At 46.5% G+C, this 17,951-nt stretch overlaps 1 protein-coding gene across 2 annotated transcripts in view; it reads left to right on the top strand.

Annotated features, from left to right (window-relative positions):
• The first annotated feature begins 15,115 nt into the window (after window positions 1–15,115).
• The window catches only part of PKD1 (polycystin 1, transient receptor potential channel interacting), a 90,414-nt gene continuing 87,578 nt past the window's right edge, over window positions 15,116–17,951 (top strand). For both annotated transcript variants that reach the window (XM_069984028.1, XM_069984029.1), the window contains exon 1: window positions 15,116–15,523. In XM_069984028.1, coding sequence (XP_069840129.1) covers window positions 15,267–15,523 — 257 coding nt within the window. In that variant the 5' untranslated portion in view covers window positions 15,116–15,266. The remainder of the gene's footprint in view (window positions 15,524–17,951) is intronic.

A 17,951-nucleotide genomic window follows, 5' to 3' on the forward strand; every position in this document is an offset into this window, starting at 1 on the left:
TACATAAGTATATATAGCTCAGACGGCAGAGATAGCTGGTAAACATGTTATTAGCCGGTTACAGTTGTTTTGGAGAAAGTGTCTGAGATCATCTGTTTACATCAAGTCTTTCTAGTCAGTCCAATAAGGAAATCCCATAAGACCAGATCTGTGATGAGAGCGTAGAGAGTAGTACAGTCATGCTGACTGGGTTGAGTGTTGAGAGGTGTAAAGAAGAATCAAAGGAGCAGTGAGGAGGATGTTGTGAGAGTCCCAACCCAAGTAGTACTTTGCTCTGCTGGGATGTTGGAGGATGAGGTAGAGAGATAAGAATACTTGAGAGAGTATACTTGTACCCGTGCATCGACTTTTGTTGGAATGAACAACTTATTGCCCTACCAGTGTCGGGGACCCGTCCTAGTAGGTGATACAAGCTCCAGACCCTGTTACCTGGGATGAGCGGAATGCTGAGGGTTTCCTGCTGACATCCGCACTGTGAGAGTTCATAGGCTTCTAGCAATTTTGCTCTATCCGGATCAGTTTCTAGCTTTTTGCTTTTGTGGAGACTGTCCTGCACTGTGACTCTCCTAGTCTACGGCGTGGGTTAAGATGATCTCTGACTTGTCCTCTCCTGTAAAGGGTTTTAATACTGCATAGTGCTGAGTAAGGTTACTTGAAGAGAAACTGTTAAGTGCATCTTGTCTCTATAAAGTCTCATGACCAAAGACCTCTTACGAATACTGGGGACCTGGCAGAGGGCCAGGGCCCAAAGGCACCACTGTAGGGAGCGTTCTAGCTTGCTTCCTTCCCCTACAAAGTCCAATACAAAAGACCTCTACACTTCCTCTACCCATGTGATTTCCTATCTACAGCTCCCTGTAAGGTGCGCTGTGAATGGGTGAACAGTGCATAATGAAGAAGTAAAGAAGGAGATGATAGGCTAGAAGAAGATACTCTCATTGGTTCACAGATCCATGTGACATATAAGCAAACAATAACCCTTTCAATACTTCAGCAGTGCAGCAAATAAGTACACATATACCTACAATAGCGACATCTTGTGGCGAAACTTTATCACTACTACATCACCACTTTCTTACAATAAGTACAGGCTTTTGTGAAAGGTGCAACCGATAGCAACACCCATGGTGGGACACCACATATGGAGATTTGCTACTGCTGTAGACAGTTCCTGACATGGACAGAGGAGGTAGCAGAGAGCACTGTGTCAGACTGGAGAGAATACACCACTTTTTGCAGGATAAGTATGTATATATATATATATATATATATATATATATATATAGTTAATTTAAAAGCAATTGTTATTTCCGGAGTACCTCTTTAAAAATGCTCCCCCCCTCGCCCGGAACAAGCCTACCAGCGCACACACACACACACCCCGGGGACCCGATCGTCACAGCGCGACCCCTGACGACCCTGGGCCTGGAGGGCAATGAGAGCTGCTGGGTGACGTCACGGGAGCCTGGCGGGACGTGGGGGACAGCGGTGAGTGAAACTCAACTAAAATGACAGCAGGGGGAATATTTTGCCGTCCCCTGCAGGACTGCAGAAAGCTCATTCTGCCTCATGGCAGAAGCGGCCCTGCCTCTAGCTATAGGATGTATTAGTCTAGACAGCACTCTGTGAGCTAAATACATCACCAACCCTAATCTCTTTCCTGTCCTGATGGTTTGTTACAATGTATCAGTGCAGGGAAAACTTATCTGGTTGTTTAGCTCACAGAAGAGAGTCTAGACATAAAACACTTCTGCCTGGCAGGCTTAAACATCAGAAATGATCCCCAGTAAATCAAATTATATGCTTATAGTTTCCCAGTATTTTGCCTATCAGTGGCGTGATGGTGTCCCGTCACACACGCGGACTAATAATACGTTATTACACTACGGATACATAACCTTCTCACTGCTCCATTTCCATAGTCTGCGCTTCTATCATCTATTGTTCTGGCCCCTTTGTGTTGAGCGGTACGGAGCTCCTAAGTGGATTTTCCACCTCTCTGTTTGCACAGCAAATTGGAGATTTTTCCATAGGTTTGCATGAGAATAATGCTGAATTGCAGACTGCAGATCTCTGAGTGATCAGCGCTGTATTGTTCTCGGCATCCTATTCTCTCCCTGCAAATTTGGAATAGATGAATGCTAACACTAGGAACGTCAGGGCATCCAGACTCTCATTTTAAAGGAACACTGGCAAAAATTCTTAAAGTAGGGTTTCATGTGTGTCGGTGCCCATGGGATGGGGAGGTTTCCCTTCTTCCTCCATTATATGAACTTTTGTTGTGGGGATAGTGTTCTTGTCCTGACCTGGTGGTCTCTAAGCTGTTGTAGCAGTGAATATCTAATATCTCTGGTAGTCTAGTAGTCCATCGAGTCCATATGCAGTATTACCCCTCATAAGCAGTTTGCTGTTGAGATTCCGTCATCTCCTTTGATTTGTCCTGTCTAATCCCTCTAAGGCTCCTGTGGCTGCCAATCCATTACTTTTCATAGAAGTTGTTCCCAACTACCTTCAGATCCAAGCATGGACATTACTCCTTGCACAACACAAGTACAGTTCCAGAGTGGTCTCATAGTCTCAATCCAAGTTTATGTTGGCACAAGGGTGCTGTATTGTATTGTCTTACAACAGCAGCAATACAGTATTATACTGCACCTAGTTCAATGTACCTTAAAAGGGGTATTCCACTCATTCATAACTTTTCATTTAATACTGCCCATGGTGAGACTTACAATTCCTTCCATACTTGTTATTATCTATTTGGTCTCCTTCCCCCAGTTCTCATTTGCTGCTTTTTGCTGAAAACACAAAATTTTGTGTGTGAGCCTTTCTCTCTTTGTCTCACCCTCCTTCTGAGATGTCTGATGTAAACAAGTCCTTGTCTGCAACTTTTTAGCAACTTTCTAATGCTACAACTTGACCTTAGAATAAGCCTCCCAGCATTATAAAGAAGCTACAATGTTGCAGATAAAGCCTGCCAGGGACTTGTTTACATCAGCCGTCTCAGAAGGGAAGAGGGGGAGACAGAGAGAAAAGCGCACAATTTTTTTTTTCCCAGCAAAAAGCAGCAGCTCAGAACTTGGGGAAGGAGACTGAATAGATAATAACCAGTATGGAATGAATCTGTTAGTCTCACCATGGGCAGCAACAAATCAAATGTTATGTGTGGAATACCCAGTGTCGGACTGGCCCACTAGAAGACCAGAGAATCCTCCAGTGGGCCCTCAGCTTTAGAATCTGCACTAATAATGACTGACATGTCTTTTCTCAATGGTTCTTCATCGGCCCCCAGAATAATTTCCAGCTCTGTTCTCTGTCTACACGGGAGCCATGCACTGTCAAACAGCTCTATCTTGGTGGGTGCCGATCGTTTACTGATAGCCTATCCTGAACAAAGGGCATCAATAAATCTAGTGTAGACTTAGTAACCTATAACGTAAGATGCAACAGGAGGTTACTTTCCACTATGTGAACTATCTTCCACCCTCTGCTTCTTGTTCCTCAGGACTAGAACCTCTTTGATGGTCACCCACTCTGACCCACTCAGGGTTGACGTTCCACAAAATCAACTCACCTACAGTTGCTATCTATAGCACCATCTCCACTTTTATGCTTCACTGCTTTTGCCTCGATGGGATGGGAACCTTTTGCCCTCCAGTTGTAGCAAAACTACAACTCCCATCATGCCTGAAAAGCCAAAGGCTGTCCAGGCATGATGGGAGTTGTAGTTTTTCAACAGCTGGAAGGTATAAGATCCCTGGCCTAGAATTAGGTCTTAACTAGAGATGAGCGAACCTCAAGCATGCTCGATTCCATCCGAACCCGAACGTTCGGCATTTGATAAGCGGGGGCTGCTAAAGTTGGATAAAGCTCTAAGGTTGTCTGGAAAACATGGATACAGCCAATGACTATATCCATGTTTCCCACATAGCCTTAGGGCTTTATCCAACTTCAGCAGCCACCGCTTATCAAATGCCGAATGATCGGGTTCGGATGGACTCCAGCATGCTCCAGGTTCGCTCATCTCTAGTCTTAACTAGAATTGAAGGGCAACTATTAGTAAACTTCAGCAAGGTTGAAACCTATGTGTTAAATATTTGTGGTCCCCGGGGCTCCACCAGTCGGGCCAGGAGGTATCCCATATGCCATTCTGAAGCATTGCTTTAAGATATGAGCAGCATTTTAGAGGGAATTTAGTAATACTGGTGTTGGAGAATGTCTTACTGGTCCTGCGAGGATCATACGTCTTGGTATCTGACAGCTCAGATCTTTTTTTTCTTCTCACTTAAGCTTCCGTGTGGCGTTGACTGGATGTGAGCAAAATTCACTCAGGACTATCTGCTGCAAGCCTGCTGTCTGCTCATACATCTTGCAGCCAGATGTCCTTATCGTGAGTGTCACCTCCCAGCTCCTCTATTAAAGAAAGATTTTAGGGCTGATGAATCAAAGTCGCCATGTCCTGGCAGCCGATGAGAAGAACTGACCAGAATCATTCTGATCATATAATCAGGGCCGTGGCCCCAATGATAAACTCTGCAGAAAATCAATATTATAAAAGCCATTACATCGTATATATCAGCTCAGAATAAATACATTGCATTTAATGGGTTGTCCAACTTCTGCCCAGCGCCCAGGATTGTGCTAGAACAAAAGATAAAGAGCTATGACAAATGGGGCCATAAGTAGCTGTCTGTGAGAGAGGGGCCATGTAGAGTCTGTGGGAAGGAACATAAGGAGGTGTGTGTGAGGGAGAGATGGGGGGCAAAAGGAGCTGTCTGTGAGGGAGACATGGGGGGCATAAGGAGCTGTCTGTGAGGGAGAGATGGGGAGAAAAAGAAGCTGTCTGTGAGGGAGAGATGGGGGGGAAAAGGAGCTGTCTGTGAGGGGGGATGGAGGGCATAAGGAGCTGTCTGTGAGGGGGAGATGGGGGGCATAAGGAGCTGTCTGTGAGGGAGAGATGGGGAGAAAAAGGAGCTGTCTGTGAGGGGGGATGGGGGCAAAAGGAGCTGTCTGTGAGGGGGAGATGGGGGGCATAAGGAGCTGTCTGTGAGGGAGAGATGGGGAGAAAAAGGAGCTGTCTGTGAGGGAGAGATGGGGGGAAAAAGAAGCTGTCTGTGAGGGAGAGATGGGGGGCATAAGGAGCTGTCTGTGAGGGAGAGATGGGGGGCATAAGGAGCTGTCTGTGAGGGAGAGATGGGGAGCAAAAGGAGCTGTCTGTGAGGGAGAGATGGGGAGCATAAGGAGCTGTCTGTGAGGGAGAGCTGGGGAGCATAAGGAGTTGTCTGTGAGGGAGAGAAAGATGATAAGGAGTTGTCTGTGAGGGAGAGATGGGTGACAAGGAGCTGTCTGTGAGGGAGAGAAGGGGGATACGGAGCTGTCTGTGAGGGAGAGAAGAGGAATACGGAGCTGTCTGTGAGGGAGAGATGGGGAGCATAAGGAGCTGTCTGTGAGGGAGAGATAAGGGATAAGGAGCTGTCTTTGAGAGAGAGATGGGGAGCATAAGGAGCTGTCTGTGGGGGAGAGATGGGGGTCATAAGGAGCTGTCTGTGAGGGAGACATGGGGAGCATAAGGAGCTGTCTGTGAGGGAGGGATGGGGAGCATAAGGAGCTGTCTGTGAGGGAGACATTGGGAGGCATAAGAAGCAGTTTGTGATGGAGAGATGGGGGCATATGACGCTGCCTTTGAGGGTGAGATTGGGAGCATAAGAAGCTGTCTGTCAGGGAGACATGAGGGGTATAGGGAGCTGTCTGGGAGGGAGGGGGCATGAAAAGCAGTCTGTGACTATGAGCTTAAGGAGTTGTGTGTGAGGGAGAGATGGGGTATAAGGAGCTGTCTGAATTGCAGAGATGGGGGGCATAAAGAGCCATCTGTGAGGGGGAGATGGGGGGTATGATTTGTGTTTGAGAAGAAGATGGGGGTATAAGAAGCTGTCTGTGAGGGAGAGATGGGGAGGCAAAGGAGCAGTCGGTGATGGAGAGATAGGGGCATAAGAGGCTGTCTGTGAGGGAGATATTGGGAGCATAAGAAGCTGTCTGTGATGGAGAAATGGGGGGAAATAGAAAGCTGTCTGTGAGGGAGCGATAAGGGGTATAATGAGCTGTTTGTGAGGGAGAGATGGAGGGTATAGGGAGCTGTCTGTGAGGGAGAGATGGGGAGCATAAAAAGCTGTCTGTGAGAGAAAGATAGGGGGCATAAGAAGCTGTCTGTGAGAGAAAGATAGGGGGCATATGGACCTGCCTGTGTGAGAGAGAGAGAGGGTATGAAAAGCTGTCTGTGAGGGAAAGATCTGAGACATAAGAAGCTGTCTGTGAGGGAAATATGTGGGACATAAGGAGCTGTCTGTGAGGGAAATATGTGGGACATAAGGAGCTGTCTGTGAGGGAAATATGTGGGACATAAAGAGCTGTCTGCGAGAGTGAAAAACATATAAGGAGCAGTCTCTGAGTGGATTGAAAGTGGGTATAAGCAGCGGTATGGGAGACAGGGGCACAAGGAACAGTACGTGAGATGGGGCATAAAGGTCCTCTCCACAATTCTCTCTCCCTCCTATATGCCATATTGGGCTCCCTACCAGGGCAACCTACCCCCCGCCCCATACCTAGCTGCCTGGGGAAGTGACCTCTGTCTCTCCCTATGAGCAGCATAGGTAGTGAGGGTGCTCACTCTCACCCACTATTCATCTATCTCTTCCCGCTTGTAACAGGTCGGTTACAGGGTGCTCTCTAAATGGTACTGTGTTCCTTCACACATTCATAGGACCTTTCCTGAGGCCCGCCAATGTATTGGAGGAACTTCTACATACAAAACTGGTCCTATTCTGAAAGTAGCTATGGCGCTTGGTCTCCACCTTCACAGATCACCCTTCTCTCCAGATTTTTTTCCTCCTCCATGTCTCAGACATCCCAATTACATCATACCGTCCTTCCGCACTCTGTCTATCACCTGGTCAACGCGGTATCCAGGTCCTTCTCCCATAGCTGTGTGGTTGCACGAGGTCGAAAACACCCGGAGCATGGAAGACCTCACGGCTCAATTATATTACAGGGACAACCGATTTTTTTAAACCTGGTTCTACTGGGACCAATTTACTGAAACTATTGAATTTAAAACATTCCTTCTCTCTTCTTTTGTTCTTTTCTCTTCACCCTCTGCCCCCCCCCCCCCCACACACATATTCCTCTCTACTCTTGTCAGGAACTAAATTGTTGGGCCTTTGCCCTTCTGTTACTGTCTATTGCGTATGTTGGCGCTATATTGTTTTGTCAATTCTCTATTTGAAAAATGCAAAAGTTTTTCCCCACCAGTCTGTAGTGTGTCATTTTGGCCACTAGATGTCAGCACATGTACTGCAATATTTTGTGATCTACATGGAGAAAAAAAAAAAAATGTGAAAAAACAGCAATTGCATATATTGCTGCGTTTACACGTAACGATTATTGGCCCGATCGTACGATTAGCGATGTTGGATTTACGATTTTTTTTTTATAACGATCAGCGTTTAGATGGTACGATATATCGTACGAATATTCGCACTGCGATCGTTTTGCGATCATTTAAGCCTATCTCACACATTGGTTAAATCGTTGAACATCTGTTCACACGGAACGATTTGCGAATTTTTTCCGTACGATGAACGACGATTTGATGACCTGAGGAAAGATCAAAATGTACGATTTATCGTGCGTCGTTCGATCGTTCGCTGCGTTTACACGTACGATTATCGTTCGAATTCGACCGTTATCGCGCAAATTTGCACGATAATCGTTACGTGTAAACGCAGCATAAGTGATGGCAATTTTCTTTCCGAGGAGATTATCCATTCAGTAGACATGGCAAAGGATGGATCCTGGCACTAATATAAAGGTTCTCGGATTTAGGCAATGTCTTTATGTCTGACAATATGCTTACCGCAATGTTCTCATCACTCCAGCCCCCCAGCGATCAGCTGTAATCTGTGCAAAAAAACCTGTCGGTAAGTGTTTAATTTCTCTGCAGCGCCTCCACAGGGCAAATGAAGCAATTCATTGTTTCTACTGATATCAAAAGCCTGTTCATGTGTTACACCCCGATAATTTCCAGTCTGGATGATCCTGACTCAGGGACCACCCCTATGTAAGAGAGGTTATCCAGTATAGAAAACCTGATTCCTTATTGAATGTGCACCCTGTAATGCTTTATTTCCCCTGTGGTGGAGCTGTAGGGAAACTGAACACTTAGGGTCCTATTACATGGAGCGATTTTTAACGATAAACGATCGCAAACTAGATTGTTTATTGTTAACCTGAAATCGTTCACCATATTACACAGAACGATGGTCGTTAGTTACGATCGCTACTACAATCGTTATTGTTATTACACCGAACGATTAGTGAAAAAATGCGGAACTTGAGCGAACGAATGTGGAATTACAGCGAACGAATAACGATAATTTTAGGTCCAGATCTAAATCAACGATCAACGACATACGAATGATTTTTCGATCGTTTGCTTCAATTACACAGAACGATTATCGTTTAAATTTGAACGATTTTTCACACGATAATTGTCTCGTGTAATAGGGCCCTTACAGATAGATCTTTCTACCAATTAGGGCTCCTAGCAGGAGGACACTTTACAATCATCTTATCTAACAAATAGGAGTTGTCCAATGTAGGGAACCCCTTACCACAGATTTTCCTAATCTTTTCCTAGCAACATATGAGAGCAGATCCTGTTGCTATAATTGGAGTGGCGGCCACATCTTAAAGGGGTTGTCCAGCAAAAATCTTTTTCTTTCACATCAACCGGTGTAAGAAAGTTATACAGAGTTGTAATTTACTTCTTTTTAAAAAATCTCAAGTCTTCCAGTATTTATCAGCTGCTGTATATCCTGCAGGAAGTGTTTCATTTTCAGTCTGAGACAGTGCTCTCTGATGACTGTCCAGAGCAGGAGAGGTTTTCTATGCACTGTCTCAGACTGAAAAGAAAACAACATTTCCTGCAGGACATACGGCAGCTGATAAGTACTGGAAGACTTAAGATTTTTTAATAGAAATAAATTACAAATCTATATAACTTTCTGACACCAGTTGATTTAAAAGAAAAAGATTTTCGCTGGACAACCCCTTTAGTGCTGGATGGACCATGCACTTTACTGACATTGGTGGATGTCCCAGTGCTCAGATCCTACCGACATGATGTGCTAAATGATATCAGGGGATTGATAACAGAGAGTAATTTGGGGGCGGAAGGGGGGTGGGCCAGGCCTCTTCTCACCAGAGGAATGAATGGACTGGTCATATGACAGGGAAGTGAATATGTAACTGGCACAGAATCTGCACTGACAAGGAAGTTGTGAGGCTGGTTAATAACTGATCGGCTCCGGGGTGCTGCAGCAGCTCAGTCACCTCTGTCCTTGTCACATCATCATTAACCGGCTGAGACGTTTCTGTTTACTTGTAGTGTTTACCTGTGCTGATGCATAGTAGTAAGGAAAGGAAGAGGGAGCTGGAAATTAAAGGGGTTGTCCACTTTACAAAGCCGATTTGCATATACCCTATTAGAGAATTAATCATGGAGGGTTGTAGGATCCTCATCTCAAAGTGAACAGTGGTTATAAAGAGTGTCTCCCGCTCTGGAGGACCTGTCCTGTCCTGCAACAAACTGACAACCTGTTGATATAAATGAGCTCTGTGTAATGCTTCATTTCTCCTGTGGAGGCGCTGCTGGGAAACAGAACACTTATTGTTAGGATTCTCCATAGGTAAAAGCTGATCTTCTGGAGTTCCAGCATGGGCAGTGTTGCGTGATCAGCTTATTGTCAAGGCACCTTTCTAACAGAGCTTTCTATAAAGGTATCCTAATCCTCATGTTGATAGTGGGGGTCTGACCTCTGGGCCCCCCACCAATCATGAGGACAAAGGGAAAATTAACCCAGGAATGCATGGCGTGAACTATGCATACGTAGCCAGCAGTCCATCATTCTTTATGGCGTGTCTGAACATTAGCCCTAGGCTGCAATACCACACACAAACTGAGGACAAGTGTGGCACTGTTTCTTGAAGAAACCGGCTATGTTTTTCTAAATCTGAATAACCTAATAACTTAAAACATTCCTCCTAAAATATATGAGAACGTTTCTTTACTTTCCATTCAAAATGAAAAAAAAAAACCTTTAAACTAGACTAGGCTAGTGACTGCAATTCTGATTTCCTGTTATTTAAAGGGGTACTTCAGTGATTCTTTAAAATCAACTGGTTTCACAAAGCTATATTAATTTGTAAATTACTTTTATTTTCAAATCTACGATCTTCCAGTACTTATCAGCTGCTGTATATCCTGCAGGAAGTGGTGTATTCTTTCCAGTCTGAAACAGTGCTCTCTGCTGCCACCTCTGTCCATGTCAGGAACTGTCCAGAGCAGCAGCAAATCCCCATAGAAAACCTCTCCTGCTCTGCACAGTTGCAGACACGGTCAGAGGTGGCAGCAGAGAGCACTGTGTCAGACTGGAGAGAATACAACACTTCCTGCAGGACATACAGCAGCTGATAAGCATGGGAAGTTTTTTAAATAGAGGTAAATTACAAATCTATATAACTTTCTGACATCAGTTGAAAGAAAAATAAAATTATACTGAAGTCCCCCTTTGAACTGGTTTGGATAATTCATAGATACCCTCTTAGGGAATTTTATGGTAATAAGGGAAACTCTTGCGTTGTATTTCTTCCCTCCACTATCCAGGACAACAGCTGGTCAGCTCACGGCGAAGGTACTTGTCAGTCTGTGAAGTTGGCGGCTCCTTCTCTAATACTGCCCCCTAATGTTCCAAATTGGAGATGAGTAATGACTAGCACAGGATTATCCAGAGATTTGGCTGTAAAGGTGCTAGCTGAATTCTTTCTATTACATGACTTCTCCTGTCTGGTATGTAGCCTACTGAAATATGAACTGAGCAATGGAAACTCTCTCGGAATGAAATATAAATGATGAAACTACAACCCTCACCATGCCAAGGCAGCTCCCATTGGGGGAGTTGTAGTTTTGCAGCATCTGGAGAGCCACAGGTTGTGCAGCACTGCTTTATGGCAATGTATGAGTGGCACAATGTGTAATAAATGTAAGTGGCCCCTAGATCCCTGTGCCACACAAAAGGGCAGCAGTGCCATATACTACAAATGGCATGTAATAAGCTGGTTGTGTATGGTGAATCTGAAATACACAGGGGCTTCCTGAGATAGTGGTTGGCTGCCTGAAGGAGTGTGCACCCCAATGGGGGGAATAGCAGAGATACAGGGGCGTCATGTGCACCTTATCCCTAGTCCTCATTCAAAACACATGCCGAGAGTGCATGTATATGGAGGGATCAGGAGAGGTAGCTGCTGGACAAATGAGTGTGTATATATATGGGGGATCGGAAAAGACAGCGGGCAAATCAAAAAGCATGGATGTGTATGGGGGGATTGGGAAACAGATGTCAGCAGGTGAGCATGCATGGGTATGGGGCATTGGGAGAGATTACTGTCAGCCAAATGAGCAGGGATATGTGACGCATGGCAGAAATATGTATGGGGAAATGTGGTGAGATAGCTGTCCGACAAATGAGCGTGCATGTGTACGGGGGCCTGGAGAGATAGCTGTTCGACAAATGAGCGTGCATGTATACGGGGGCCTGCAGAGATAGCTGTCCGACAAATGAGCGTGCATGTGTACGAGGGCCTGCAGAGATAGCTGTCCGACAAATGAGCGTGCATGTGTATGGGGGACTGGAGAGATAGCTGTCCGACAAATGAGCGTGCATGTGTACGGGGGCCTGGAGAGATAGCTGTCCGACAAATGAGTGTGCATGTGTATGGGGGACTGGAGAGATAGCTGTCCGACAAATGAGCGTGCATGTGTACGGGGGCCTGGAGAGATAGCTGTCCGACAAATGAGTGTGTATGTGTACGGGGGCCTGGAGAGATAGCTGTCCGACAAATAAGCGTGCATGTATACGGGGCCTGGAGAGATAACTGTCCGACAAATGAGCGTGCATGTGTACGGGGGCCTGGAGAGATAGCTGTCCGACAAATGAGCGTGCATGTGTACGGGTGCCTGGAGAGATAGCTGTCCGACAAATGAGCGTGCATGTGTACGGGTGCCTGGAGAGATAGCTGTCCGACAAATGAGCGTGCATGTGTACGGGTGCCTGGAGAGATAGCTGTCCGACAAATGAGCGTGTATGTGTACGAGGGCCTGCAGAGATAGCTGTCCGACAAATGAGTGTGCATGTGTACGAGGGCCTGCAGAGATAGCTGTCCGACAAATGAGCGTGCATGTGTACGAGGGCCTGCAGAGATAGCTGTCCGACAAATGAGCGTGCATGTGTACGAGGGCCTGCAGAGATAGCTGTCCGACAAATGAGCGTGCATGTGTACGGGGGCCTGGAGAGATAGCTGTCCGACAAATGAGCGTGCATGTGTACGGGTGCCTGGAGAGATAGCTGTCCGACAAATGAGCGTGTATGTGTACGAGGGCCTGCAGAGATAGCTGTCCGACAAATGAGTGTGCATGTGTACGAGGGCCTGCAGAGATAGCTGTCCGACAAATGAGCGTGCATGTGTACGAGGGCCTGCAGAGATAGCTGTCCGACAAATGAGCGTGCATGTGTACGAGGGCCTGCAGAGATAGCTGTCCGACAAATGAGCGTGCATGTATACGGGGGCCTGGAGAGATAGCTGTCCGACAAATGAGTGTGCATGTGTACGAGGGCCTGCAGAGATAGCTGTCCGACAAATGAGCGTGCATGTGTACGGGGGACTGGAGAGATAGCTGTCCGACAAATGAGCGTGCATGTGTACGAGGGCCTGCAGAGATAGCTGTCCGACAAATGAGCGTGCATGTGTACGGGGGCCTGGAGAGATAGCTGTCCGACAAATGAGCGTGCATGTGTACGGGGGCCTGGAGAGATAGCTGTCCGACAAATGAGCGTGCATGTGTACGGGGGCCTGGAGAGATAGCTGTCCGACAAATGAGCGTGCATGTGTACGGGGGCCTGGAGAGATAGCTGTCCGACAAATGAGCGTGCATGTGTACGAGGGCCTGCAGAGATAGCTGTCCGACAAATGAGCGTGCATGTGTACGGGGGCCTGGAGAGATAGCTGTCCGACAAATGAGCGTGCATGTGTACGAGGGCCTGCAGAGATAGCTGTCCGACAAATGAGCGTGCATGTGTACGAGGGCCTGCAGAGATAGCTGTCCGACAAATAAGCGTGCATGTGTACGGGGGCCTGCAGAGATAGCTGTCCGACAAATGAGCGTGCATGTGTACGGGGGCCTGGAGAGATAGCTGTCCGACAAATGAGTGTGTATGTGTACGGGGGCCTGGAGAGATAGCTGTCCGACTAATGAGCGTGCATGTGTACGGGGGCCTGGAGAGATAGCTGTCCGACAAATGAGCGTGCATGTGTACGGGGGCCTGGAGAGATAGCTGTCCGACAAATGAGCGTGCATGTATACGGGGGCCTGCAGAGATAGCTGTCCGACAAATGAGCGTGCATGTGTACGGGGGCCTGGAGAGATAGCTGTCCGACAAATGAGCGTGCATGTGTACGGGGGCCTGGAGAGATAGCTGTCCGACAAATGAGCGTGCATGTATAAGGGGGCCTGGAGAAATAGCTGACAGTCAAACATGCATGCATATGTATAGGGGGGGGGGGTTTAAGAAAAATAGCTGTCAGTCAAGCAAGCATGCATGCGTATGGGGGGTTCACAAAGACAGCTGTTGGCCAAACGACTGTAGACGCGTAGGGGTTGGGATAGATAGCTGTCAGCAAAATGAGCATGCATGTGTATGGGATGGGATCTGGAGAAAAAACTCATGGCCCAAAGCATGCATGTGTATGAGGGTATTGTGATAGATACATGTACTGTAGCTGTCAGCCAGGCTGCCATCTCTCAGAAACAGCACAAGAAAATATTACTATACTAAAAGAGTAGTAGATGCTTGGAACAAACTTCCAGCAGATGTGGTTGGTAAATCTACAATAACTGAATGTAAACCGCCTGGGATACACATATATCTATCCTAAGATAATAAGAAGGGAAATACTAAAAGGGCAGATTAGATGGACCAGGGGCTTCTTCTTCCATGTACGGCCAGTTGTAAGGAACCCTTGTATATATTTTACATTAGGGTCCAGAAGCTCCGAACCCCCGAAAAGTAAGTAATGTGAATGATTATGAATCATACTTTATATCAGAGCTATATCTAGGTTCCTTTACCTGAGAGCACAGTTTGGCCTTTCATCTGAAGGTCCCGGCCAAGGTGCAGTATCCGGCCGGTGGCCCCTCCGACAGATGAGACTAATACAACAGAGGTGCCCAGGTAGAGATGGAGATTTAGGGCCCTATTCCACTGGACGATTATCGTTCAGATTATCGTTAAATCGTTCGAATCTAAACGATAATCGTTCGGTTGAAATGCAGTAACGATTAACGACCGAACGAGAAATCGTTGATCGCTTTATAAGACCTGGACCTATTTTTATCGTTGCTCGTTCGCAAAACGTTCGCAAATCGTTCGCATTGAATAAGACATCGTTCGGTCGTTCGCAATAGATACGAACGCAAAAGCGAAGACATACGGAAGAAGAAACGATCGCAATTACGATCATAAGTAACGATTATCGTTCCATGGAAATGAGTGAACGTTTTCAGGTCTGTCGCAATAGCGGTCGTTTGAGATCGTTAATCGTTAACGATTATGCTAACGATAATCGTCCGGTGGAATAGGGCCCTTACAATGACCCAAAACGATAAATGGAGGGAGTTCAATGGGCAGATATAAAGGGCGCAGCAGAATCTTATTACAGAAGAAGATGTGTCATGGTGGGGTAATATTTCACCCTGTTATGTCATTATTAGGTGCTTTAAGGCTTAGTAGAAACCCAAAGTCAAATAAGGCTATAAATATCCAGACCTGCATAGTTATTATATTATGTAGTCTGTCTTCTTGAACAAAAGAAGATTTATTCTTGGCGCCCCCTACAGGCTCTACAGGTAAATGACATCAGGATGGAGTGTGGCTCGGCCATTCTCTCCAGCGCCATCTAGAGCCGCCCGTGGAGTACTGCATGCTCCCTCCCTTACAGGACAGAGAAAGGCAGAGCGAGCCACACACAGAGGCAGCTCGGAGGAGATCCCTGCAGCTGAGAGCCGGGATCGGGACAGCGGGGCTCGGGATCGTGGGCTTCTCCAGGGTTGCACGCTGTGGGGGGCAGCAGGGGATCCCATGCGATGTGAGTAAGCTATGCATTTTGGAAATGCCCAGGCTGAAGCCCTAAGAAGAAAAGATGGCGCCTCCCCCCCTGTGCTGGGACTGCAGCTCTGCCCCCTCTTCTTCCTTCTCGCTGCTGGGCTCTTGCTGGGGCTCGGATCGGGGGCAGCAGCGGGATGGTGCCAACCATGCCCGGGTAACTGTACCTGTGCCAACGACTCCTGCCTGGTGAACTGCTCTGGTGCGGGGCTGCTGGAGCTGGAGACCGTCCCTGCCAGTGTCACAGTGCTGTGAGTATGCCAAACTTCCCATACCCCCATAACCTTGGACCCTCGGTGGCATCACGTGACCTGGGGGCCAACTGCAAACTTTTAGAAACTTTTGTCAAACTTTTTTTTTTTTTTTTTTTTTAAACTTTTTCTTTTGTTCCTGTGTAATGTTTATGGTCAGCAGTGTTACAGTTTATTCAGATTGAATGACATAATATTTAACCCTTCAGTGCAGCCGTCTCCAACCCTGTGACACTACAATTCACATCAGGCCTGCTGGATGTCAGGGTATGGTGGGAGTTGTAGTGTTCAATGGTTGGAGAGCAACAAGTCCTGGAATACTGCTGATGCATGATGGAAGTTGTAGTGTTGCAGCAGCTGGAGAGCCACATGTTAGGGAACACTGCTTTAAGAAGGCTGCCAGGGCATGATGGGAGTTGTAATCTATAGCTGAAGAGCCACATGTTGAGGAATTCTGCTTTAGGAAGGCTGCCAGGGTATGATGGGGGTTGTAGTTTTTCAACATCTTTGGGGAGGCTATAAGAGCATGGTGGGGTTATAGTTGGAAGGCCATAGGTTGATGGGGGTTGTAGTTTTTCAACATCTTTGGGGGGGGGGGGGCTGTAAGGCAGGGGTAGGGAAACTTTGGCCCTCCAGTTGTTGCAAAACTACAACTCCCATCATGCATGGCCAGCCAAAGCTTTGGCTGTCCAGGCATGATGGGAATTGTAGTTTTGCAACAGCTGGGGGGCCGAAGGTTACCCATCCCTGCTGTAAGGGAATGATGGGATTTGTACTCTTATAATAGCTGAAGAGTTTGGGAATACAACTTTGGCATGGCTGTCAAGGCATGATGGGAGTTGTAGTTTTGCAACAGCTTTGGGGAGGCTGTAAGGGCATGATGGGATTTGTACTCTTAGAACAGTTGGAAGGCCATATGTTGGGGAATACTGCTTTGGCATGGCTGTCAGGGCATGATGGGAGTTGTGGTTTTATAGCACCTGGAGAGCCATGGATTGGGGAATACTGCTTTAGTGATACAGTATCATTAGCTGTAGTTATTACTGACTGCACATCCCATAGAGCCGGGCATTCTGCTGGGTAAAATGGCAGCCCCCAGACTGGCAGTAAGTTACATAATAGATGGGTCTGGCCTGAGGCTGCAGCTAATGGTATGGGAGCAGACACATGAGGCTGCAGGGCCTCATGGCACAGTATCTAAAGCTACGTTTACACAGAAAGATTATCTGACAGATCATCTGCCAAAGATTTGAAGCCAAAGCCAGGAACAGACTATAAACAAAGATCAGGTCATAAAGGAAAGCCTGAGATTTCCCCTCTTCTCAAATCCATTCCTGGCTTTGGCTTCAAATCTTTGGCAGATAATCTGTCAGATAATCTTTCTGTGTAAATGGACCCTTATGCTGGGTTTACACGGAACGATTATCGGGCGAATTTTCGCGTTAACGATCGCATTGAGCGATAATCGTTCCGTGTAAACCCAGCAAAAGATCAAGCGATGAGTAAAAAATCGTTTATTTTGATCTTTCAACATGTTCTTAAATCATCGCTCGTCAGTGGCTAAAAATTCGCAGATCGCTTCGTGTAAACAGTCAAAGATTTCAAAGATTTTCCCTATGTAAAAGATGGGCTTAAGCGATTTTAAAAACGATCGCAATAACGATTTTTCTTACAAATCTTCTAACGATTTTTCTGCGTCTAAACGCTGATCGTTATAAAAACCAAATCATTGCTTCAAAATCGTTAATCGTTTGATTGGGCAAATTATCGTTCTGTGTAAACCCGGCATTACACACTCCAATAGAAATGAGTGGTCAGTGTTGCAGAATATTTAGAGGTACCATTGCTTGCTATCGGCATTTGCCCAATCTACAATGGGCATTGCATGGCAGAGTCATAGCCCAGCCATAGATACAAAAAGAAGAGCATATCCTTGGAAAAGTCGCCATGTACATAGACGCTTAGTTATAGTCACACAGAATCACATAAGGTGCTGCATAGCATTCTGGCCATTCTGCTGGATAAAATGGCCGCCCCCAGACTGGCAGTGAGTTACATAATAGATGGGTCTAGCCATAGGCTGCAGCTAATGGTATGGGACCACAGGTCCTCATGGCACAATAACCTACACACCCCAATAGAAATCAGTGGTCAATGTTGCGGAGTATATATAGGTACCATTGCTTGCTATGGACTTCAAGGTGCCAATCTACAATGGGCATTGCATGGCATAGCCCAGCCATAGATACAAATAGAACAGCATATCTCTGGAAAAGTCAGCATGTACATGGTTATAGTAACACAGAAGGTGCTGTATACCATTCTGGGCATTCTGTCTCTCGTACACCCACCAGTAAGACTCCTGCGTTAGGTGCCAGTCTGATTTCTGTGCCAGTTTTCTGCCAGTTTGCCTTACATACCACCTCAT

The sequence above is a fragment of the Dendropsophus ebraccatus genome, chromosome 9 (assembly GCF_027789765.1).
Source record: "Dendropsophus ebraccatus isolate aDenEbr1 chromosome 9, aDenEbr1.pat, whole genome shotgun sequence".
NCBI classification, from domain to species: domain Eukaryota; kingdom Metazoa; phylum Chordata; class Amphibia; order Anura; family Hylidae; genus Dendropsophus; species Dendropsophus ebraccatus.